The sequence below is a fragment of the Symphalangus syndactylus genome, chromosome 24 (genome assembly GCF_028878055.3).
Source record: "Symphalangus syndactylus isolate Jambi chromosome 24, NHGRI_mSymSyn1-v2.1_pri, whole genome shotgun sequence".
In the NCBI taxonomy this organism is placed as follows: domain Eukaryota; kingdom Metazoa; phylum Chordata; class Mammalia; order Primates; family Hylobatidae; genus Symphalangus; species Symphalangus syndactylus.
In genome coordinates, this window is record NC_072446.2 from 9777350 (window position 1) to 9800260 (window position 22911).

The following is a 22911-nucleotide window of genomic DNA, read 5'->3' on the forward strand; positions in this document are numbered from 1 at the left end:
TTGAGCAAGAGAGAAAGACACTCTTTTCTCTCCTTGCTCCTCCACCGGAGTGTGGGGGAGGAAGCGTGCAGCGCTGAAGGGCCCCTTTCAGGAAGGGGAAAGGGGGACCCGCGAGTTTCCGAAGCCGCAGACCCCTCCCCAGGCTCCGGAGCGGACCCAGGCGGCCCCAGGCCCAGGAAGACCCCGGGGAGGGTGACTCCTCGGTACCAGGGCCCGGTCAGTGCCCAGCGCAGCCCTGGTTCCTGCTCCGGGGTCACTGTCCAGGGCTGCCTGCTGGGCTGGGGGCACCCCCACCGCGGCCCCTCACCCGTGGAGCTGGACGGGCCTGGTGGTCAGGCCACGTCAGTTGCCACCGGCTAAGACCAGACTCCAACCCCAGACTCCCGGGAGAGAGCAAATCGATGACCCTGGCCGAGGGGAAGGACGCCTCCCGGGGATCCCCGGCCTGAAGGGACCGTGCCCTGGGCAGGACCCTGAAGGCGGTGCTGGCCATGTCCATCACCCACAAGCTCAGGGGTCGCCAGGCCCGGCCAAGCTCTGCCTCAGGCTGCCAAGGCAGTCGCTGCCCTAGGGGACTCAAACGTCCCAGTTGCCTGTAGGCTCAATGAAGGCGCAGAATGGCAGCCCCTCCCGCAGGAGTCTTGAAAATTCCCTGAGAAAGGCTGCCCTGGGGGTTGTGGGAGGCTGCAGGAGCTTCCTTTCGGCAGGTGGGGACTCATGACTGTTGCGATGCTGTGAGTTAGCAAGGGCGGGAGGGGATGAGAGGGGACGGGGCACAAAACCGCTCAGCAGGAGCACGGCACTCAGGCCGGGAGCAGTCAGCCTGGCGACAGAGGGAGGCCTCATCTCTACCAAAAATGAAAACATCGGCCGGGCGTGGTGGTGCTCGCCTGTAGTCCACGCTACACACGAGGCTGAGGCAAGAGGATCGCTTGAGCCCGTAAGGTCGGGGCTGCAGTGAGCCAAGATGGCACCACTGCACTCCTGCCTAGGCAAGAGAGTGAGACCCTGTCTCGAAATAATAGTGTCACTCTAACCTCTCCCCAGGTGAAGTGAGTGGAGGGAGATTCTCCCTTCACTGCTGGGTGAGAGCGGTGGCTGGGAGGGGTGTGCGAATTCCATCAGGCGAGGTGGGAGGAGCTGAAAAGGCCCACCCTCCTCAGGAGTCCAAGTCATCCCGGCACAGAGCTTCCTAACAGAGGACTTTTGACAACGGGGAGGGGTGGGTGGAGCAGGTCAGCCCAGACAGCAGGGGGCCTTAGGGGCTCCTAGCAGCAGCCCCACCCCAAGCCCAGGGTCTGGGGGACAGGGTAAGTCCTCCCCGTACCAGTTCCACCTGGCAAGAGGACCCTGTGGCCAGCCCCCTCCTCAGTGGCTCTCCCCTGGCCCCTGGCCCCACACCCCACTCTGCCTGTCCCCACGATGCCCAGCACGCGGTCAGCAAGGATTGCTATCTGACCCAAATCAGACAAAACACAGCTGGCCTTCACCTCAGGCCATGGGAGCCACCTCATGCCTGGGACACCTGCTTGGTGTCCCCCCCGAACCACCTTCAAGCCCCTCAAAAAGCCACCCCCAGCTCCAGGCAAATCCTAGGCAGAGGGTGGGCACTGTCAGAGCTCAGCCTCCCCGGCTCACCTTTGAGTGGGGCAGAGCCTCCTGCTGTCCGCCTGTTGTGGGTCATCACTCTCCCTGAAGCCCGGGTTGGCTGGTCAGTACTGCCTGCTGTCCCCAGGCACCCACTGCCAGGCATCGGCCCCCAGGGCTGCTCCAACACGGGCTCCTCACTTCAGGTGCTGATTTCCACAGACTCCAGTCCCACAGCAGCCTGGACTGGGGACGCTGGATCCACTGGGCGCTGCCCCAGTGACTGCATTTCTAGCCCTATGTCCGACTCACTGCCTCAGTTTCCCTCCATGGCAGGAATCCCCTCACTGAGCCACACTTGAGGCACCAGGGGTCCCACAGCTTCCCCACCCAGCTCTGGGGGATTATTGAACCTGGGGTGTCTCCTCCCAATGACTTCCGCCTTGCGTATCCGGCGCCACCAGATGGGAGCTGGGCATTTTCCCTGAAGTGGTACCAGGGTCTACAGCTTTAACCCTCCCACCCAGGGGTGCCCCACGTCTGCCCTGTCCTTCACTGAGCAAAGACAAGTGTCCGGCCCCTCCTGTGATGCCCCACAAGAGCCCCTTACCCTGCTGATGTAGAAACGTAGGTGAACCGGGAAGCGGTGGGTCCTGGCCCAGGGTGACAAGGCCAGACTGCAGGGAGGGGCTGCCCTGGGGGCGCACCTGGCTCCACCAGACCTGAGGGAACCAAGGGCCCCAACAGAGCACTGCCAAGCCTGCCCAAGGCACAGCATGGCATCCCAGATCACAGCAGGCAGAAAGGCCTGGTCTAGACCCCACCATGCACAAGCATTGCCCCCAGCCAACCCCAGGGGAATCCCCAGACTCATCTTGAACAGGTGGCAAAAGCCTGCTGAGGGACCTCGGTCCCACCTTCAGAGGCTCTGAGAGGCTGCAGCCTGTCCACCTATGCATGCCTGGGGACCGTGTGGCCAAGTGGGTGTGTGGGGAGGGCTGTGCCACTACTCTGCCCCCACAGGCACGTGGTGGAGCAATGTGAGGCGGTAGCTGGGCCAGGCCACAGGAGCCTGAAGGGACATCAGCTGTGACACCAGCCCTACCAGCCACACAACAGGACCCCGGCCCAAAGACTCAAAGTCAAACGAGTTTATTCAGAAAAGGCCTTGCTTGGCACCAGACTAAGAAAAGCAGCCCTGCCCACAGCCCCCACCAGAAGGGTCAATTTACAAAGACAGGGGCGCAGGGGAGAGCTGGGTGGGGAAGACACAGCCAGGCCAGGAGGCTTCTGCAGGCCTTGGCCTTCCCTGAGGGCCTTGCAGCTTCTGGTGGCTGCTATAGTGGCCATCACTGTGGGTCACGGGTCACGGAGCAGAGCCTGAGGGGAGCCCGCAGCGGCTCCGGAGGCCCCGGCCCCTGCAGCAGGGCCAGGAGGGCCAAGACGCCGATGGGCACTCCTTTCCTTAAGGCTTCCCAGATTTGGCAGAAGGCTCCACCTCTGCGTCCTGCACCTCTGCTGCCTCCCCTGCCTTGGCTGGCTCGTCCCCTGCAGGTCCTGCTGGGCTGGGGCCTGGGGTCTCTGATGGGCTCTCGGCCGGCTCATCCCCTGCAGGTCCTGCTGGGCTGGGGCCTGGGGTCTCCAATGGGCTCCCAGGGGTACCTTCTTTGGGCCCCGTTCGACCTTCTGTGTCCTCCTCAACCCCATTCTCACTGTGCCCAGCCTTGGGATGCCCCGATGGGGCAGGGGACCTGGCAAGGGCCAAGGTCTGGGCACCACCACTGGCCACCGCAGCACTGTCCCCAGCACCCTCATCCACCTTCCTCCGCTTCCTCACCTTGTCGGCCACCCTGGCTCCCAGGGGTTGGTGACAGGGCTGCACTGCCTCCCCGGGGTCCTGACCGCCCACTTCTTGGGTCCCCGTCCTGAGGCTGCCCTGGCTGAGGGCACACCCCTCCAAGTTCAGAGCGATCTTCTCAACCTCTGAGGCACTCTGAGGGCCTGGCTCTGTGGGTGGCTGCTCCCGCCGGCTCAGCTCCAGCTTCCTCTTCTTGCTCTCTTTGGGGCTTAGGGGCTCCGGCCCATCTTCCCCGTGGCCCCCTGCCTCATCCCCCTGGCTCCTCTCCAGGGGTCCCGCATCCTGGGACTCCACACTCCGTGGCTGGGGCCCCTCGTCCACCCTGCCCCCGCCCTTGCTATGCTCTGGCCCACAGGTCCGACCCTGGGTGCTGGCCTCATGGTCGGGGTCCCTGGGGCTTCCTTCCTGCACCTTCCTGGAGCCCTCCAGCGGACGGGGCAGAGAGCTGGGCTTGAACCTCCGCAGCTTGTCTTGGGGCCCCCAGACGAACTTGCAGCGGGGCCGGAAGTGCTCCCAGGCAAAGTGCACCAGCTGGCGGCGCTGGTGTCGGCAGCGTACAGCGAACAGGAAGTAGTCCAGGGCACTCTGCCGCACACCCGGCAGCTCCCGCCGCACCAGCGTCTCCTCCAGGAAGAAGCGGACCAGCGGCGCCTGGAAGTGCTCGAGGCCAAGCTCACCCAGCGACTTGAGGATGCGTGTGATGCGGAGGTTGTTGTGGCTGCGCCTGTGGGAGGTCCGGGTCAGCAGAGGTCAATGGCCGGGGCCCCTCCTGCTGGGCCGCACCCTGCCCTGGCCCTGCCCTCCCACCCAGCTCCACAGAAGTCTCCCCACCCTGGCCCACGATTCAGTCTCTCTCTCCATTTGCCTCCCTGGGCCCAGGGGAGGACTCACGCCATCCCTGTGAAAAAGGCCTGTGGGCCCTAGACACATGGGGGTCGGGGGGATGCTGACGCATCACCTAGAGGGTGGCTGTACCCCGAGTCCCCTTGGTGGGGAGGAGCTGGCTGGATGAGAGCCACAAGGAGCCCCTCCAGGGTACAGGGGCCTCAAACACCCTGTGAGAGCTGGCTGTACCGCCTGCAGATTCTCCATCACCCCTGCTTGCTTCTCTATGCGGACTGCCACCTCCTGGGTGCAGGAACAGCATTCTTTACCTTCTCACCAACCCTACTGGGGAGGGACCGCCCGGCTCTACAGGCTGCAAGGAGGGGGCTCAGGGCCTTGGTCCCTTGCCCAAGCAGCCCTGGAGTTCTGCGTCTGCAGCAGCGCTCTGTGACCTGCCCAAAACCTGACGTGGCCCCCTGTTCTGCGCCAGGGGTGGGGGTGGGCGGGAGCAGCCGGGCCTCACCAGTTCAGGTTCTGGAAGCGCTTCTGGTAGTTCTGTGCTCGGCCCACGGTGCCCGTGCCTCGGTCCTCCAGCCGGATCCCGTAGAAGCCCAGCATGAGCTCGTAGGCCCGGACAAGCCGCTCCTGGATCTCCTGGGAGCTTTTAAACACCTGGAAAAGACCCCCTTGGGGAGTTCAGGCACCATCCCTGAAGCCCCAGTTCCCGGGGAGTGTGGGGGTGGCCGGAGGTCCCCACTCACTCAGAGGCCCGGACTAGACAGAGACAGACAGACAGACAGACATTTATTTAGAGACAGAGTCTTGTTCTGTTGCCCAGGCTGGAGTGCAATCATGCGACTTCAGTCACTGCAACCTCTGCCTCCCGAGTAGCTGGGATTACAGGTGCCTGCCACCACGCCTGGCTAATTTTTTTCTATTTTTAGTAGAAACGGGGTTTCATCACGTTGGCCAGGCTGGTCTCAAACTCCTGACCTCAGGTGATCCACCCGCCTCAGCCTCCCAAAGTGCTGGGATTACAAACGTGAGCCACGGCGCCTAGCCTGGACTCAGACTTTTAGGGTAAAGTGACAAGAGACACACTCATGTCTTCATCTCTCCTCTGAGCTGCTCCGAGCTCTCGCCAGGGCCTGAGGCTGCTGCCCTCCCCAGAGAGGAAGTCACCGGCCATGGGAAAGCGCCAGGAGGGGCCCCTCGGCTCTCTAAGTCCCTGCATCCCTCAGGGGCAGCTTCCACACTTGGGTGACCCCACTCCAGCCTAAACCAGTGGTGAGAAAGGCAGGTCCCGCCACTCCGGGTCTCTCAGGGGCTCAGCCCCGGACTCCCGCATGGGGACAGACAGCCTCGGAAATTGAGTTTCTCTAGATGCCTGGTGGGGTGAGGACCACTGGGGAGGGAAGGTCATCACACTGGTGGCTCTTTTGGCCCTTCTGCCTTCCAAGGGACCCCTGAGGGGGCACTAAATGCCTGCTGTCAGAGGTGACCGCGTCTCTGCGGAGGCATGGCTTGCCCAGGCCTCCCCATCTTCCCCTCCAGTCACGGCCAAGGCCTGGCTCACCTCCACCTCCCTGAGCGTGAGGGGCTTGGCATGCCAGTTCACTCCCGGTTCTCGCAGAGGAAACAGCCTGCAGGAGAAGAGATGCTCAGGCCAGGGGTCAGGAGAGCCGCTTCCAGCCCTCGGGCACGTGCCCGCCGTGTAGCCCAGGGCAGTTCCAATCCTCTCTGGGCTCCCAGGCTTGACTCTAGGAGGGAGTGGCTAGGTGGAGGAGCGAGGGTGGGAGAGCGCAGGTGAGCGTGCGAGGGCCCAGGACAGGAAGTGTGTGGTGCGTGGGCCACAGCCTGCATGCTCAGCAGCACTGGGGCGGTGACTCGGACAGCGAGGGGCCCTGCAGCCATCCAGCCTGGGCGGACCAGGGCCTGCCTTTCTACTCGTCACTCTTCCCTCTCTTGTGTTGTCACTCGTGACACATCACACACCAGCAGAGGCTCCCTGTGGGTGCCCAGCGAGCTGTCCCCAAAGCAGGGCATGCTGTTTCTGGGGCCACATTGTGGGTCCCCGAGACGCCTGCCACGAGTCTCACCCCAGCACTACACCAGGACTTTGCCCCAGCTGAGTCGGACACGGGGGCCGCCCCTCGAGGCTCACTGAGGCCTCCTGGCACTAACGGTGCCCCTCTGGCAGGCAGGGCCTGCCCCTCTCCTGTTTCAGGGAGCTTGTGTGCAGCCCTTCCTGTCTCCCTGGTCACCAAGAGCCCACAGATTGGGGACAGACCTGAGCCTTCCCTCAGCGGTCCTTGCATGTCCAGTAATGTCCATCCGTGTAATGTGGACACCAGCTTCCAGGAAGGACAGGGAGTGCTCAGTCCATGCCAGGAAGCAGCATGGGGAGGGCTCCTGCCTGGGAGGGCCCTCCCCCTGTGGCCTCCCCACCCCCCATCCTCCCATCCTCCCCAACTCACCACTGGATGTAGGAGTGATTGTCCTCAAGGAGGTCATAGTTGTCCCTCCAGTTCTGAAGAATGTCCTCAATGAAACAGCCTGGGAGCCCCATGGGGACAAGTCAGCTGTGGCAGCCACCCTGCCCGTGCTCAGGAGGATGGGGTGTGGGTGGGGGACATAAGGAGAGAGTGCTGCCAGCAGCTTCCCCAAGCTATTCCTCGCCCTCGTCTCCTGAGGCTCTTCAGGGTGCTAGGCTCAGCGGGGCTGCCCACCCCTCCTCCGATGCACAGACCTTGCCCTGCTGCCATCTGTGAACTGGACCCTTGTTGCTGGCTGGCGGCAAACCCGAGTGAGAGACCGAAGGTCCCTCTGGGGGAACCAGTGGTCCTCGACCAGGACCTGTCTGTACAGGAGGGGGCCTCAGTGCCTCCCGCAAAAGCGTGGCCTGTCAGCCACAGAAATCTGTCTTCACACACAGCCCCCAACTGAACCCAACCCCATGATGTGGCAGGCACAGTCTCCCGAGATGGGGACCTGACAGTATTTTGTGCAGCCACCCAGTCTCTGTTTCACGTTGCAGCCTTGGCACATGCATAAACCGGTGTGGGCACGTGCCTGTGAAGCTTTATTGACACTGAAATTTTAATTTCCTGTAACATCAACGTCATAGAACACTGTTCTTTTCTTTTTTTTTTTTTTTTTGAGACGGAGTCTCGCTCTGTCACCCAGGCTGGAGTGTAGTGGCGCAATCTCGGCTCACTGCAAGCTCCCCCTCCCGGGTTCACGCCATTCTCCTGACTCAGCCTCTCCGAGTAGCTGGGACTACAGGCGCCTGCCACCACGCCCGGCTAATTTTTTCTTTTTTAGTAGAGACGGGGTTTCACCATGGTCTCGATCTCCTGACCTCATGATCCGCCCGCCTCGGCCTCCCAAAGTGCTGGGATTACAAGCGTGAGCCACCGCGCCCGGCCGAACACTGTTCTTTTCTTGAGACAGAGTCTCACTCTGTCGCCCAGGCTGGAGGGCAGTGGCGTGATCTCGGCTGACTGCAACCTCCACCTCCCAAGTTCAAGCAATTCCCCTGCCTCAGCCTCCTGAGTAGCTGGGACTACAGGTGCACACTACCACACCTGGCTAATTTTTTTTGTATTTTTATTAGAGACGGGGTTTTACCATATTGGCCAGGCTGGTCTCGAACTCATGATTTTGTGATCCACCCGACCTGGCCTCCCAAAGTGCTGGGATTACAAGCGTGAGCCACCAGGCCCAGCCTCTAATTTTTTCCAACCATTTAAAAATATAAAAACCATCCTTAGCTCGTTGGTTTACATGTGGCTTTCATAAGGTCGTGGAGGAGTTCAGTAGTTCTGATAGAGACCATGTGGCCTGAAAAGCTGCAGATACTCAGTCTCTGGCTCTTTACAGTTACCCACCCCGACCCAAACACCACTGCAGAGATCCCAGGCTGGGGATCCTGGAGTCCCTCTGGCCGCCTCCAGGGGGCACTGTGGGGGCCATTTGAAAGCCGTGGCCCTGGTAATCGCCAGGTACATCCCAAATCAGGCCCCAGTGGACCACCCCTGCCAGGCCAGGATGGAAGTGCCGGCTGCCAGTGGTTGTGAGGCACCTACCGTTGGGCAGGAAGCGGATCTCATTTCTGTAGAAACTCAGGTTTGGTGTGTCCCCATTGCAGTCTCGTTCCACCAAATCCTGAAGAGCCAGAGAAAGGGGACAGCAGGGATCCATCAGACACAAGCTGCCCTGGGGCCCTCCGTGCCTTTCAGGGAGGAGCATCTGCAAACCTCCAGGCTGGCCCAAGACCCCAAGAGCCCGCCTGACTCCTCACTCTGCAGGTGGGGGCCATTCAGAGGACAGCAGCTGCCTCCAAGCCCCAGGGACCCCCTTCCCCATCTTGCCAGCCAGGCCAGGCCTGACAGGTCCCCTCCTCAGCACCCTGAAGGCAGCACAGGGGTTTCTGTGATTCAGGGGTGTGGTAATGGCTGAGGACAACCCGCAGGAGACAGCGCTGGCATGGGGGTGGGGTGCCGCGTAGGCGGTATCACAGACCCCACACGTGTGCATCACGAGGCTGGCACTATGGCCACGTTTGCAAGGCGACGGTGTGCTGAAGCTCAGAAAAGTAGGGGGACGCCCCCGGTCTCCCACGAGAGGGGAAGGGCAGGGCTCTGAATCTACACCAGGCTGTGCCCCAGGCAGGGTCCTGCCCAGAACTGTGGCCCTGGCGCAGCAAGCCAGGCCAGCCTTCCAGTAGAACCCGGGACATTCTGCCTGAGAAGAGCAGCTGGTGGGAGGGTTCTGTGTCCCCGGGCAGGGGCAGGTACGTACCGGGTAGTTGTGCCGGTACCTACACATGTCCCTCGTGGCTCGCCAGTTTCGGGACCCTGTCATTCTGGACTGGGAAGAAAAGAGATGGGATAAGGACCCCCATGGGAGACGCCCAAGTGACCCCCACCATGGTGAGGGCTGCAGGGCCTGGGCCGGCTGCCAAAGAGCTCTTTTTAAAGGGAGGGGGTTTCATGGCTCCTCCCTCTCATTCTCCCGCCCTGGCTCTTTTTTGGGGGTTCCCAGTGGGGCAGATTTGGGCCTCAGTAACGCACCCCAACACCCTGCACAGAACCAGAGAGGGCTGCGGTAGCCAGGTGGGGGCCTGCTCCTTCTCTAGGCCCCTTTGGGACTCCTGGCTTCCACCTTAGGGTGGCCCCTGGCTGACATGTACCTCCCCTGGGGTGTGGCCCTGACCCTCTCCTCCTCCTAGGCCTGCTGGCCACTCCCACCCTGGCTTTAGCCTCTGTTCTGTGCCCCTGGAGACTCCCCCTGCTTTGTACTCGAAAGTCACCAGGCTGTGTTCTTGGGGGCAGTAGCCTCACCACCTGTAGCCCCAGGAGGGGACCCAGGTGCTTCTGGCAGGGTCTAATGAATGAATGCCCCGTCCCTGCCCAACCCCACCTCACTGGCCATGGTGAGGTCAGGCCCTGAGTCTCCAGCCTCCAGACCTGTCTGGTGATGGCTTCTCAGCAAGATGTCAGGTCCCCTTGATGCCCCAAGCCCTTCAGCCCCCACCTCTGCAGGCCAAGCATCATGAGGCTGAGCAAAGGGACAGAAGTAACTAGTGATGAGAATGCTGGGACACAGCCCTGACCTTGTGATGAGGGTGGGGGGCCTGGGGCTGAGCCCCACTCGGGGGTTAGGGCAGGAATGGGCGTATTTGTCCAGGGCAACAATTGGGACCCAGGATCCTGGGGGAGTGCTAGAAGGGGGGTTGGGAGGCCCGGTCAGCCACTGTATCCCCTGGCTCCCCACTGAGCTCCAGCTAGGACCTGCCATTGCCTCTCTGCCTGATTTTTCTTTCTTATTTTTTTTTCCCCCCGAGATGGAGCTTCATGCAATCTCCACTCACTGCAACCTCCACCTTCCAGGCAACCTCCACCTCCCAGGTTTAAGCAATTCTCCTGCTTCAACCTCTCGAGTAGCTGGGATTACAGGTGCCGATCACCACACCTGGCTAATTTTGTATTTTTGGTAGAGACACAGTTTCACCTTGTTGGCCAGGCTAATCTTGGACTCCAGACCTCTGGTGATCCGACTGCCCAGGCCTCCGAAAGTGCTGGGATTACAGGCCTGAGCCACCGCCATCGGCCTCTCAGCCTGATTTCTCAACAGGGCTGCTGGTGTGATTCTCTCGCCCCACCTGGCCATCAGTTTCTACTTCTCCTTCCTGGGGCCAGCGGGAGCCTCCCTGGGTCACTTCTGGAGGCTGGGTCCTGACTGGATGTGACCACACAGTCAGCCCACAGGTGCATACATGACACTGCCCAGGAAAAAGTGAAACAGCCCCGCCAGGGTCCAGCGCAGGCAGCTGGGGAGGCCTGAGGGGTCTAAAGGGGAAGGGGAGGGGCTTGTGGACAGAAGCCACAGCAGGAGGCAGAGGGAAGAGGTCAGGGGTCACAGGCGCCTGGCAGGATGGTCAGGGCCTCTGAGCACCGCTTCATGAGTGGCCTGAGGAACCCCAGTGAGGAAAGCCCGTCAGAGCCCACCCAGAGATCACACCGTCCTGTGGGACAGAGCCAGACCCCGCCCCCCTGTCCAGCCTGCCTGGCCGCTGCCCTCCCGGCGACATGGCCGAGCCCCTCCGTGCTCTCTCACTGCCCACTCCATCATGGCCAGGCGCAAACGCAAACAGTGCTGGGTGCCAAGGGAAGAATCCATGCGGAGCCTACGGTTCGGAGTTCCAGACACTTCCCGGCCCTCCACAACCCGGGCAGCTCGGCTGCAAGGACGCTCCCAAATAAATCCCAGCTCCCCGACAGGGGGCCGGACTGCGACAGCGTGGCGTTCCCAGCGCGGCAACAAAAGTAACCCCGGCGATGACAGGCGCCCGGCGGTAACAAAAGTAACAAGCGGAGGCCCCGTCAGCCTGCCCCGGGCTCCCGCAGGTGCAGAAGCGAAGCCTCCCAGGCCAAACCCGGCCCGGGCCCCAGCCCCAGCCCCAGCCCCAGGCCGCGGGGCCTGCGCAGGGGCCGCCAGGACGCCGAGGCGCGGGCCCGAGGCGGGTTCCATCAGGGGCGGCCACGGCGGCTGGAGGCGGGACGCACCCCCGGGGGAAACGGCGCCCACACACGATGGGGCCCGGGAGGCTCAGCTCCGCTGTCACCCACGCGCGGCCCCCGCACTTCCCCGCCAGGCCCTGGGGCTGGGGGTCGGCCGGTCTGGGGTGGGGTCCCCGGGGCTGCGGGAGCTCCAGGAAGCTCCAGGTGTCTCCGCCCAGGAGAGGGGGGTCTCCTGTCCACGCAGCCTGGCGGGGGGCGCCGGGGACCCCAGGCTTCTTCCGCGCCGCGGGGCCTCACCTGGAGCGAGCTGGGCCGCGCCGCCCGCGGCTCCTCCGATTCCTCGTCCTCATCTCCCGCGTCCGCGTCCCTCGCGCCGGCGGCCTCGCCGTCCTCGCAGTCCTCGTCCTCCGCGTCCTCCGCATCCTCCTCGTCCTCCTCCCAGGTGGAGTCGCAGTCGGGGTCGTCCATGCTCGGGGCGGCGGGGCTCGCGCTGGAGGCGGAAGCTAAACCGAAAGCAGAGGAAGCGCGGGGGGCGGGGCGGGGCGGGGCGGGGGAGGGAACGGCCCAGGTCCCCGCCCGCGTCCGCGCGCAACGCCCCTCCCTCCCCCGACAATCCCCCAACGTTCGCCCGGGAGGATGCCCCTCGCAGAACGCCCACCCCCACCCCACGATGCCCACCCGGGAGGATTCGCCCCATTCCGTCTCGCAAGGATGCCCGGCCTAGGAGATCCTCCCTCCCGAAAATGTCCCCAAAGCCCGCCCGCCCCCCAGAGGACGGTCTCCCCGGAAGATGAGCCGGGTACCTCGGAAGGGTGTCTTCCGGACGATGTCCTCCCAGCAGGATTCTCTCCCCGGAGATGCCTGCCCCGCAGAGAATCCCCTCTTCCAGGAATATTTCTGTCCCCCAAGAGAAATCCCCCCAGAGGATGTCCCCATCAGAAGAATGTCCCCTGGGGATCACCCCTGGAGGGGCCACGTGTCCACAGGGGCCTCTCTTTCCAAAGCTGGGTGTGTAGGGGTCTCTGTCCTTCTGCTGCAAGCTGGGGGCCTTACTCAGCTCCTGGAAGCTGCTGGCGGACCCCTGTCCCTCCATAGGCAGTGCAAAGCACAGCCGTTTTCTTTTTGAAGCCACCAGGGGAGTCTTTCTCTCTGGGGTGCCGAGTCTTATATAACCAAGATGACATGGGCAAGCCGTGGTTTCCTTCACCTTTGCCGTCTTCTCTCAGTTGTAAGAAGGCACTTAGGGGAGAGGGCCACATGAAGCCTGGGCCACCAGGAGGGTCACCCTGGGGACTGTTCAACACAGCTGATGCCAGTTCAGCACCTCCTCAGGGCCCTTTCTCTAAGCACTGGCAGATCTGGGGCAACACAAAGTCACTTTCACCTGCCGTTTCCCAGCACTGTGGGTCCCTTGCTCATCCACCTTTGACATCTGCTGGCAGATACATGGCAAGGTTGGTGACCTCTTGAAATAAAAATCAGGAGTGGCCACTCCAGATAAATTTCTTCTGTAACGGCTATACCACTTCCTTTCAAAACATTTAGGTAAAACTAAATCTGGATTTTGGACTTGGCCATGAGGATAGCTCCTGGCAGAGTTGTCTCTGTAATGATGGTGGTGGAAAGGTGGAGCGGGCCCCAGCCCAGCCCCTGGGGGACACTGCCATTTCCTAGCCCTGCAGGCCTGCTGGGCCTGGGAACTGGTGACATTCCTTGTACTGTGTGCCAGGGACAGCTGTGAACGGAAGTCTTCCAATCCTGGCCACAAGTACAGGTTAAGGACCCTCTGGGTGCTGGGCCCTAATCTTTGCTGACCTGTTGACCATTGTTAGCAGGTGCAGTCTCACCTGGCTGGAACCTGTGGACATGCATCGCACTTTCTTAAAACGACAGTGGTGATTCCGCGAAGTTCTGGGGCTCTGGACATTTCTGCAAATCAACTTATTGCAGTGGCCAGGGCAGGTTTCCCAGGGAGCCTGAGTGAGCTGCCTGCCCTCCTTGTTAGATGATTTACAGCTGGGATCTGGTTACAGCATCAGAACAGACTGTGAGGTGGAGTCGGGGGGGCTCTGATGGGGACATTGATGGGTGCTGGGTTGTTGTATAGGGTTTGGGTGATTTGAGACTTGGGTGGGCAGGCTGCCCCCTCCACTGCCCCAGAAAACAGAAAGACAAGCATACTGGGTGCTGACAACATTGTTCCAAGGGGACAGCATTCCCGCTGCTACCTACTGTCAGCAGGACTATAGAACCACTTCCCTAAAGAGTATTAGAGACATTGCCCAACTTCTGTTTTACAAATATCACCACACTGAATTGCTTCTTTACAAATATCACCACACCAAATTGCTTCTTTAGTTGCTTTTGTGTCGTGTGTGTGTGTGTGTGTGTGCAGAGCTCATCTCGGGGGCACGCTAATCCAAGAAGCGCAGGAGCTGCTGCAGGAGACTGTGCAACAGAATTGCTTCTTCAGAGCGTCCTCTGCAGTCCAGTGACGCCCTGTGTGGCACAGCATTCCAGAAGGGTTTGCTGTTGAGGCTGGGGAAAGGGGCTGTCTTTCTCTGTCACATACTCTCTCACACACACACACACACACAGCTCCCAGGCACCCAGGAAGGGCAATGGTCTCTGCACATGCAGTGGGTGATATGCCCGGAGCAGGCGCTGCTCACAGCTAAGGAGCCCAGCAGAATTGTGTGTGGCTGGGAGCTTGGATTACAGCCTTCATATCTTCTCCAGGCAAGACCAGTGGCAGCCTCGTGATTTGGCCCAAGCATGCCCTGTCCTCAATCAACCAGCCAAGCAGGGAGCCTTGCTGCCAGTGCCCTGCCGCTCAGTATTTATTCGCTGCTATTTGGGGAGCAGTGGAGCCCAACTGCCTTTCCCAGTCACCCCTGGGTTGCCCTGGGTGGGCCAGGTGGGGGAGTTCAGATCACTCCCACTCTCAGCCTTCACTGAGTCCCCACCCGCAGCTGCCAGCCATACAGAAAATGTCTCTGCGGCAGCAGATGTTCTGGGGCCCTGGGGGTCCCAGGCACAGAGCCGCTCCTGAGGCTTCCAGGCTCAACATCAGCGGCGGCTTCTGACCCATTCAGATCTTGTCCCCGGTGCACAGTGTACCACGTCTCGCCTCTACAGCAGCAGGCGTGTGAGCGTCTGTGCACGGGCCAGCCTCGTGCCAGCTCCGTTTTCCTTTTCAGATTCGGGTGCAGTCTGCACCTTCTACATGACATGGTGGAGTGTGCATTACATAAAGCCCCAGGTTAGAGACAGGACCCCGGGGCCAGGGGAGGGTAAGTACAGCGCTGACCAAGACTTGAGGCCACATCGCCCTTGCCCTGACACTTGTGAATTTGACCTGGTCATCCCACCTGCCAGCAGAGCGTGAACTGGGCCTCCCCACAGGGAAGCCCGGAAGCCCCTGTGAGTCCACAAGGGCTGCATGGCTCCTGACTTCAACCAGTCAGTCTCTCGCCCAGAAGGGGAGGCCCGGGGCGGGGGGCATGCTGCTCGCCTGCCCGGCGGGCTTACTCTGTGGGCGCTCGCTTTCTCCTGGAAGTGCAGCAAAATGTTACAGTAATCGAGATGAGGCAGATTTATTAACTAGGCTTTCCCGGCACAATCTGAGGTCACCCAAGATGCGGTTTCAGACGAAGGTTCAGAACAGTGAGCCTGGGTGGAGAGCAGGACTCCTCCTGGCCATCCCGTGACAGCCCGTGTTAGTATTTGCCCCCCTCTCCTCGGCTGCTTCTGGACTAAGAGCCAGGCTGCTGTCCTGGACCGAGACTCCAGGACAGCACCTGGCACAAAGCCCTGACTGAGGCTGACCTCACAGGATAGATCGGACGGGCAAGGGGGCACACTTGGGCAACAAAGGGAGACCCCACCCTTCCCTGGCTGCAGGGCTGAGTATTTGGGGTGTGAGTGGAGGAATACCAGGCGGGCTCAGTCCTTCGGTCTATGTGTGTGGGGCCCTCCAGGTGCCTGCTCTTTGTGGCAGGCTGTTACTGCAGGGCTGTGGATTTGTCCCGGCTCTATAGAAAAGGGACCCACAGGGTCCCCCCAGGCAGCTGCTCTACCCTTGGGGTGCAGCTAAGGCAGGCCGTAAACCAGCAGCTTCCCTGGGCTGTTCTTCCCCACAAGTGACAGTGGGTTTGCTGCAGACCAGCGGCAGGTGCCACACGGGGCCATCACATGGCACGGGATTCCTGGCTTTGCCCCTTTAGTGGGTGCCTTGTGATCTGCGTCATGGTGAGGAGGACTTCGGGGACAGATGGCCAGGGATGTTCCCAGGTGGTGGAGGAGGCTCCACTGGCAGAGAAGCAGCTTCAAGCTGAAGACATTGGGGTGCGATGGCTGGCCAGGACAGCTTGTCTCCTCGTCCGCACACGGAATGCTGGACTTCACTCTGTGACCCAGCCAGCGGTCTCATCTCGCAGCCGCAGCTTTCAGCAGGAAGGAGCCCACTGGTGCCTGCCTGACCTACGAGGGAGGGCCCACACCGTTTTGCCCTCCTAACATTTTGTATTTGAAGTGCTTGTCAGTCCACAAAATAATCACTCAAAACCTGTTACTATTTTGTTGATACGTTGTATCAAGTGAGTGTTAATAAGTCATCTAAGTGTATGCTTTAGTTACAAATCTTGGAAAAATAAAAACTTCCTTTTGGAGGAAAAGTGAACTTACTTTGGTATCAAAATCACACAACTCCAGGTTGGATTTTTTTTGTGCTTTAATTTTCGCAGTCACACAAAAGTGGTATCTCCATCAGCACTGGGGCGGCCGCCTCCTCCTCATCAGCCCGACAGCTGCACGGTCCCCGCCTCTCACCCATTTGGTCTAGATCATACAAAAATAACCGCTACAAATTCTCTGTATCTGGCATATAAAAACTGAGCAAAAAGTATCTCTTAAAGCAAAACATCTCAAAAAAATACAACACAGGTTTAACTTCTGCAGTACTTTGTTCATATAAAACACTAGTAAAATAGGCTTCTTAAAAATTAAATAGTGAAATACCAACCAAATTATATACATTGTTACAGTACAAGTGAATGAGGCAAAATATCCAGTTCTTAGTTTCCCAGGTAGAGGGGGGGTGGCCTTCAGTGCATGGCACGGAGGGGTGACAGGAAGGCCATGTTCTGATGTCACAGTCAGCACAGAAAGAGGCTTTGCAGCGGGACAAACAAATGGAAAGAACTGAGTCACGCAGGGAAGACCAGGGGCTCCTTTGAGGAAGAGTGAGGTCATGTTTTTATTGCTTGCTAATCCGAGGTTTTCCCCTGGCCCGATGCCCCTCTAGGTAGCCTGGATCCCAAACGCTGCAGCCCATGTAGTGCTAATCCATGTCACCAAGCAGCCACGGGGAAGCCACAGCTGCTCCAGAGAAGACAGAACGAGGCTTCAGAGCCCTCAATATCTGAGCTGGATTGATCCTGGTCTTTCAGGTCCATCAGGGTCCCACATGGTCCAACTGACACACACGTTTCCCTGTTGATGGCCACGTTCACCTGAGAGCCTGACGGCGGGCAGTGTGGGCTCACAGCACTGGGATGATACCACTGTGGCCTGGGGGGTGGCACTCAGACCCAGCCGACCCCCTCATCGACCACAGCTCCTTGCCCGCTTCTCTGCTGCCGCCAGGACTGAGGGTCTACGTGCGGCGCCGCTTGGCAGCGCTGGGACTGGAGGGGTTGCTGTTTGCGGTCAGGACTTTGTCGGTGACCCGGCTGCGCTTCCGCTTGTCTGCGCCTTCTTTACACCCCAAGTCTGAGGAGTTCTTCTCTTTGTCTTTGCTGGGTTTTTCTGATGCTTTCCCCAAACTCCCTGAAGATGAAAAAACTGAGAAACAAAAAATCACTTGGCTGAAAACAGAATATCCAGAATCTTATTTTTGTCTTCCTGTTCAGTTAAAAAATCTGCATATTGACACGTGACCCTCCGAACCCAAAGCTTCCTCCTGAGCTGGGGGCCCCTGGCATTTGGGCCCACAGAGGGGCCCGGTCCTCCTGAGGACCTGCCTGCGGCGGGCACTGCAGGGACCGCGGCTCAGACCCCGGCCTACAACACGGAGCAGGCACTCAGCTCCTGGGGAGGGGGCACTGCAGGATCCATCCTGTGCCTAGATGACCTGCCTGGGGCCTCTGCACCGCCGGCTCTACGCCCACCTGACTGTGCCCTGCCTGAGGGCAGCCTTGGGGTGCTGAGCCCCAAAGGGCATCAGGGCAGGGTGAGCTCCACACTCACCATCGTCAGCCCCATTGTGGGGGTCCACGTCTTCCTTCATCTCCTCTTTCATCTCCTCTTCTATCATCACTTTTCCTGTGGAGGAGACAGCTGACGCTCACCGAAAACCCACGGTGGTGGCCGACGCTGGGGGATGGTCAGGCCAGGGACTGCTCCGACGCTTGCCGCCCACACAGGCCTCAGCTTCCGTCCAGCCACTGCTCTCAAACAAAGTCCTCTCCAATCCCGGAGGTTCCAAGACCACCCAAGCACAGGTGGGGCGGGGTCTGCGCTGGACCCTCACACCTCCCTGGAGGCCCGGGGTCCTCACCCTCACCTCCCTGCCCTTGGCCAGGGTCTGGCCTTTTCTGAATCCCAAGCCCACCCTCTCCTGAGTCTCACCTTCTCGGACCTCCTGAATGATCTCTTCCGGAAGGACGAAGTTCCTCTCTGGATTCGGGAATGGAAGAATCTCGGACTCATGCTGATATCAAATAGAGAGTTTTGTTTAAGAAACAAGGGTGAAAATGCAGTTTCAAGAAGTCACTGGAGCCATGTAAGAGCCACTTGGGGAGCGGCCAATGAGCACACATCACTGTGTTGGAGGCTGCAGCGGGCGGGGCAAGGGCAAAGGGCAAAGGGCATTTCTTCTTTTTGTGAACAGCGCCTGCCACAGCTGGGCTTTCCAGACAGACCCAGGGAGGGCAGAACCAGCAGAAGCAGGTGCAGGGGTCAGGAAGACCCACTGGGGCCAGCATCACTAAGGCAGGCCCTGAGGACCAGGCAGCCCTGGTGACACACACCTGTGGGCCCCGCCTGTCCACCATGGCCTGTGGTCTCACCATGAGACTGCGTTCCCCAAGGCGGTGTGCAGAGGGCACAGTGACAGCTCTGGGGAAAGGCCGCGGGCACCTCGAGTTCTCATCCACGTGGCAGGAGCCCATGGACACCGAGGGTGTCGGTTGGGAGCGCCACAGGCACAGAACCAGGCAAAGAAGAAGAGAGTGCTTGCCAGGCACTGCCCTTCTGAGGTCACACAGACCAGAGGGAGAGACCTATGTCGTACTGGGATGGCTGGTGTGGCCCTGAGTCCAACGTGGCTGGCACAGACTCTCTTTCCACCAGCACAGGTCCCCACTCCTCCTGGTCACCTGACCCCTGACCCCCACCCCACTCTCCAAGTACACCACCTTCTTTGAGCTCCTGGACCCACCGCCTCCTGCTGCCACAGGGCCTGGAACACCCACCTGTCTCTTCTGGCCACCCTGCTTACCTAGTTAACCCGCTCGCCCGTCACACGCTGCCAGCTCCAAGCTCTGTGAGGACCGGAACTCTACTTGTCTGACTCCCACAGAAGTCACCAAATTCACCTTGGTGTGACTCGGATAGGGTCACCCTTTGCCTAAAGCACTTCGGGGGCCTCCCAGGAGGCTGACAATGGCCTAAGGGCCCAGGACTCTGCATCCTTTCCTCCCTCCCCAGGGTCTCCGCTGGAGACTCTGGCCCAGCACCCAGTCTAAAGCAGGCCCCCTGAAAAGCTAGCCAGCTGCTAGCACTGTGTTTGTGCTTTCCATGACAGGCTCTGGAGGCCCGGGATGCCCTCCTCAAGGACGGGCCTCACTGCAGGGGGCTCTGCCCAGAGGACTCCAGTAGACACGGAGGAGCCTGCCTCTGCCCAGCTCAGGCTGACCTTGAGAGCTCACTGCAGACCCCAGCAGGCATGGAGGGGTCTCTACTCTGCCCAGCAGACCCCAGCAGGCATGGAGGGGCCTCTGCCCAGTTCAGGCTGACCCTCAGAGAGCGGTGTGCGGGTTCGTGCCCCCATCGGGCGGCACAGGGAGGGCGGTTGGGCTCACCAGCGCCTGCATGTCGTACATGGTGCTCAGATGATCCCAGATGACCTTGGATGGGACCTGCCGCCCGATGTTCTGGCTGAACTTGTCCCGAATACAAATCATGTGAAAGTGTCGGTTCACACCTGAGGGGAGGAGGGGCGGCGGGATAACCGGTGAGCGGGGAGGAGAACGGGGATGGAGGGGACGGGCTGCCCTGGGGACTGGAGGGGCAAGGGTGGCTGCGGAGGGATGGGGAGGGCCAGGGTGTGGAGGGACTGTGGCGGGGGGCAGGGCTGGGTGGTGTGTGTGGGAGGGGGTGGGGTGTCCCGGGGCGGGGGTGGGGGTGGGGCACTGCGGGCTGCGGCCTCGCGGTGTCACGGGGGTAGGGGTCGTGGGCGGGGTCCGGGGCGGGGTCCGAAGGGCGCGTGGGAGGGGGCGGGGGTCCCGGGACGGGTGTGGCGGGGCTGTCACGGCCCGGGCTCGGCGGGGAGCGTGGGGGCGAGGGTGTCGCGAGCGCAGGCCCCGCCCCGCCCCGCCGGTTGCCCGCCCCGCCCCCACGCGCGTCCGCAGCCTGGGCGCTCACCGACGGGCTTGTGGCCCAGCATGGCGTGGAAGAGGCACACCTCCACCTCGGGGCTCCACACCACTGTCTCCTCCGCCGGGCTGGTGGCCGCCTCCCCCGGACCCTTGTCGCCTGCGGCGCCCCCGCCGCCTACCTCGGCCTCTCCCATGGCCGCGGCCCGGCCGAGCAAGGAGCCCCCGGCGGGAGCAGGCGCGGCCACGAGCTCCGCGCAGGCGCACTCGGGGGCGGGCGCGCGCTCCGCCGGGTACGCGCTCGGGCTCACGCGCCGGCGTCGGCGCAGGCGCAGCCGAGGTCTCCGGGCCCTTCCCGCCCGGGACTCCGCCCTGCTCCGCCCCGCGCGGGGTTGCTTAAAACGTGTTCGTCTTTAAAGCACAGTAAGAAATACACTGCACCCAAACAAAAAAGTCTGTGCTTCGAAGGAAACCATCAGAAAAGTGAAAAGACGACCCACAGATGGGAGAAAATATTTGCAAATCCTATATCTGATAATGAACTTCCTTGCAGAAGGTATAAATAATTCTTATAACTCGATAATAAAAATGCAATCTAACTATAAAACGGCTAAGGATTTGGATACACATTTTTCCAAAGAAGATGTAGAGATGGGCCAGGCGCGGTGGCTCACGCCTGTAATCCCAGCACTTTGGGAGGCCGAGGCGGGCGGATCACCTGAGGTCAGGAGTTCGAGACCAGCCTGGCCAACATGGTATAACCCTGTCTCTACTAAAAATACAAAAAAATTAGCCGGGCGTGGTGGCGGGCGCCTGTAATCCCAGTTACTCTGGAGGCCGAGGCAGGAGAATCGCTTGAACCCGGGAGGCAGTGAGCCGAGATCGCGTCATTGCAATCCAGCCTGGGCAACAAGAGCGAAACTCCGACTCGAAAAAAAAAAAAAAAAAAAAGATATATAGATATGGCTAATGAGCACCATCGGTCACGCGAAACGAGAATCAGCCCGCGTGGGGACCCCCTGCCCCGCCGAGACCGCCGCAACCACGCGGCCGAGGTGGCGAGTGCTGCGCGGGTCGGGGCTCGGGACCCTCGTGCGGTCGTGCTGTGGGGTCAGATGGGGCCGCTGCTGCGAAAGACAGTCCGGCCGTTCCTTCAACTATGGAACCATCTCCCTAGGAGGCAGCAGCTCCGTGGCGGGCGCCTGCGGCGGTGGAACAAGACACAGGTTCAGGCTGGGACCCGCAGCCGCGAGGCAAGCGCCGCCCCCAACCCGGGGCTGAACCGGCGAGGGGCGCCCGGAGCGCGGGCACCCGCACGGTGCAGCCGCGTTCAACCTAAAAGCAGCGAGCGCGGACTGCGGCACCGTGGGTGCGGGCTGAGACGCAAGTCAGAGAATTCAGACACCAAAATACACAGCATGGGAATCCATTCACAGGAAGAGCCAGAACTGGCAACTCCACAGGAATAGAAAGTAGATGCACGGTTGCCGGGGACGGGGGAGGGGGAGGGAAACGCGAGTCGCTGCGGATGGGGATCGGCTTCTTTTTTGTTTGTTTTTGAGGCAGAGTCTCGCTCTGTTGCCCAGGCTGGGGTGCAATGGCACGATCTCGCCTCACTGCAACCTCTGCCTCTTGGGTTCAAGCGATTCTCCTGCCTCAGACTCCCGAGTAGCTGGGACTACAGGCGCTCACCACGGCCGGCTAATTTTTGTATTTTTTGTAGAGACGCGGTTTCACTATGTTCGCCAGGCTGGTCTTGAACTCTTGACCTCAGGTGATCCTCCCTCCTCGGCCTCTCAAAGTGCTGGGATTACAGGCTTGAGCCACCGCTAACGGCCGGGCCCAGCTTCTTTTTAAGGAGGTGAAATGCTCTGGAATTAGATAGTGGCCACGGTTGCTCGCAACAAAACCCCACCGAATCGTGCGCTTTAAGCGGGTGAACTGTATGGTCTCAATAAAGACGTTAAGGAAGAAACAACACAAGAAACCCCACAGTTAATGCAGGCACAGGGCTCACTACCCGGGTCTGGGCGCGGGACGGAGGGGCTCACGCCCGCCCCCAGAGTCCAGCGCCTCCTGGGAGAAAGGGCAAGGAGGGGGTCCGGCCCCGCCAGCCTTGACCGCCTGCCCCCGACTCCCGGCCGCGCAGCCCGAGCTCTGGGGAAGCGTTAACCGCGGGTCGCTGCGGAGGCCCCACCACGGGGCGGGGCCGGGGCCGGGCGGTGCAGAGGGGGCGTGACCAGGGCGGGGCCTAGGCTGGGGCCCGGCGGGGCAGCGCTCGGAAGGGCGGCTTGGGGGCGGGTCGGGGGCGGGGCCGCCAGGTCAAAAACGTTATCCATGACGAGCTTAACGCGGCATCCAATCAAGGCCTCCGGCTCCGCCCGCTCCGCCTCCGCCTCCGCCATGCCCTCACCGGCTTCTCTCCGCCCCATTCCCTCTCGGCCACGCCCACCACGGGCCACTGGCCCGGGACCCGCTACGCAGATTTTTTCGCCTCTGCGGGTGTAGGCTTCGGGTCGGGCTTCCGGGTCCCTTTCCTGGCTCTGGCGCCGACACCTTCCAGCTGTGTGACCGGGCGAGGCCCTGAGCCTCTTAAGGGTTCAGTGCCCTCCTCCGTACAATGGGCCAACAACAGCCCCTTCCCTGGGGATCTCGGTGAGGGTTGGTTGCTCTGCAGGGTGCCCTGGGCCTGTGCCAGCGCGCTCGGGCATCCTGGTGACCAACCACAGCTGGCACTGGTGAGCGCGGCCTCTTAGCCCAGGCAGGCTCTGGTCAGCCTCACCTGCTGGGACCGCTGAGTGGTGGAAGAGCTGGCTTGGCTGACTGGGACCTGGGCCTCAGCTTCCCCATCTGTGCAGGGGGCCGCTGGTGATACCGGTCCCTGCCGTGCCCTGGTGGAGATATGGCCCAGTGAGACTTCGTGAGGGGTCTAGGCCACTGCTGTCGTGTGGTACGTCCTCTATCCTGGCCCCTAGGTGGCTCTGGCCTCAGCCTTGCTGTAAAGAGGAATGAAACCTAG

The 22911-nt window shown here is 61.2% G+C and overlaps 2 protein-coding genes and 1 long non-coding RNA gene across 7 annotated transcripts; 1 reads left to right on the forward strand and 2 right to left on the reverse strand.

The window, feature by feature from the left end:
* Window positions 1–2723: 2723 nt before the first annotated feature.
* On the reverse strand, window positions 2724–12115 carry OGFR (opioid growth factor receptor). Of its 4 annotated transcripts, XM_055265422.2 has the most exons (8): window positions 12099–12115; window positions 11593–11798; window positions 9074–9142; window positions 8359–8437; window positions 6748–6826; window positions 5847–5913; window positions 4794–4942; window positions 2724–4169 (listed from the first exon to the last, which is right to left on the reverse strand). In XM_055265422.2, exons 2-8 carry the CDS (start codon window positions 11761–11763, stop codon window positions 3053–3055), a joined length of 1731 nt encoding a protein of 576 aa, XP_055121397.2. In that variant the 5' UTR covers window positions 11764–11798; window positions 12099–12115; the 3' UTR covers window positions 2724–3052. The 4 variants fall into 4 exon arrangements, with proteins under 4 accessions (XP_055121397.2, XP_063490245.1, XP_063490244.1 ...); XM_063634175.1 differs by lacking the exon at window positions 12099–12115 and having other exon boundaries at window positions 9074–9137; window positions 11593–11805; XM_063634174.1 differs by lacking the exons at window positions 11593–11798; window positions 12099–12115 and adding an exon at window positions 10286–11239.
* Window positions 12010–15976, forward strand: LOC134735919 (uncharacterized). Its single transcript, XR_010119526.1, has 2 exons — window positions 12010–14588; window positions 15522–15976. It is a non-coding gene; the product is annotated as an uncharacterized lncRNA (long non-coding RNA).
* Window positions 15977–16009: 33 nt separating this feature from the next.
* MRGBP (MRG domain binding protein) lies at window positions 16010–20173 on the reverse strand. 2 transcript variants are annotated; one of them, XM_055265455.2, is made up of 5 exons: window positions 19942–20173; window positions 19380–19501; window positions 17926–18007; window positions 17545–17619; window positions 16010–17139 (listed from the first exon to the last, which is right to left on the reverse strand). In XM_055265455.2, the coding sequence occupies exons 1-5, from the start codon at window positions 20087–20089 to the stop codon at window positions 16952–16954; spliced, it is 615 nt and encodes a 204-aa protein (XP_055121430.1). In that variant the 5' UTR covers window positions 20090–20173; the 3' UTR covers window positions 16010–16951. The 2 variants fall into 2 exon arrangements, with proteins under 2 accessions (XP_055121430.1, XP_063490249.1); XM_063634179.1 differs by having other exon boundaries at window positions 16010–18007; window positions 19942–20168.
* Between the last annotated feature and the right edge of the window lie 2738 nt (window positions 20174–22911).

Coding starts and splice junctions, on each gene's coding strand:
- OGFR (XM_055265422.2), bottom strand. CDS start 11,763: ATGGACGACCCCGACTGCGACTCCACCTGGGAGGAGGACGAGGAGGAT. Junction 6,827..8,358: donor GATCCGCTTCCTGCCCAACG/GTAGGTGCCTCA, acceptor TGGGGCTCCCAG/GCTGTTTCATTGAGGACATT. Junction 4,170..4,793: donor CGCTTCCAGAACCTGAACTG/GTGAGGCCCGGC, acceptor GACCTCCCACAG/GCGCAGCCACAACAACCTCC.
- MRGBP (XM_063634179.1), bottom strand. CDS start 20,089: ATGGGAGAGGCCGAGGTAGGCGGCGGGGGCGCCGCAGGCGACAAGGGT. Junction 19,502..19,941: donor GCTGGGCCACAAGCCCGTCG/GTGAGCGCCCAG, acceptor TCCTCCCCTCAG/GTGTGAACCGACACTTTCAC. Junction 18,008..19,379: donor TGTACGACATGCAGGCGCTG/GTGAGCCCAACC, acceptor ATTTGATATCAG/CATGAGTCCGAGATTCTTCC.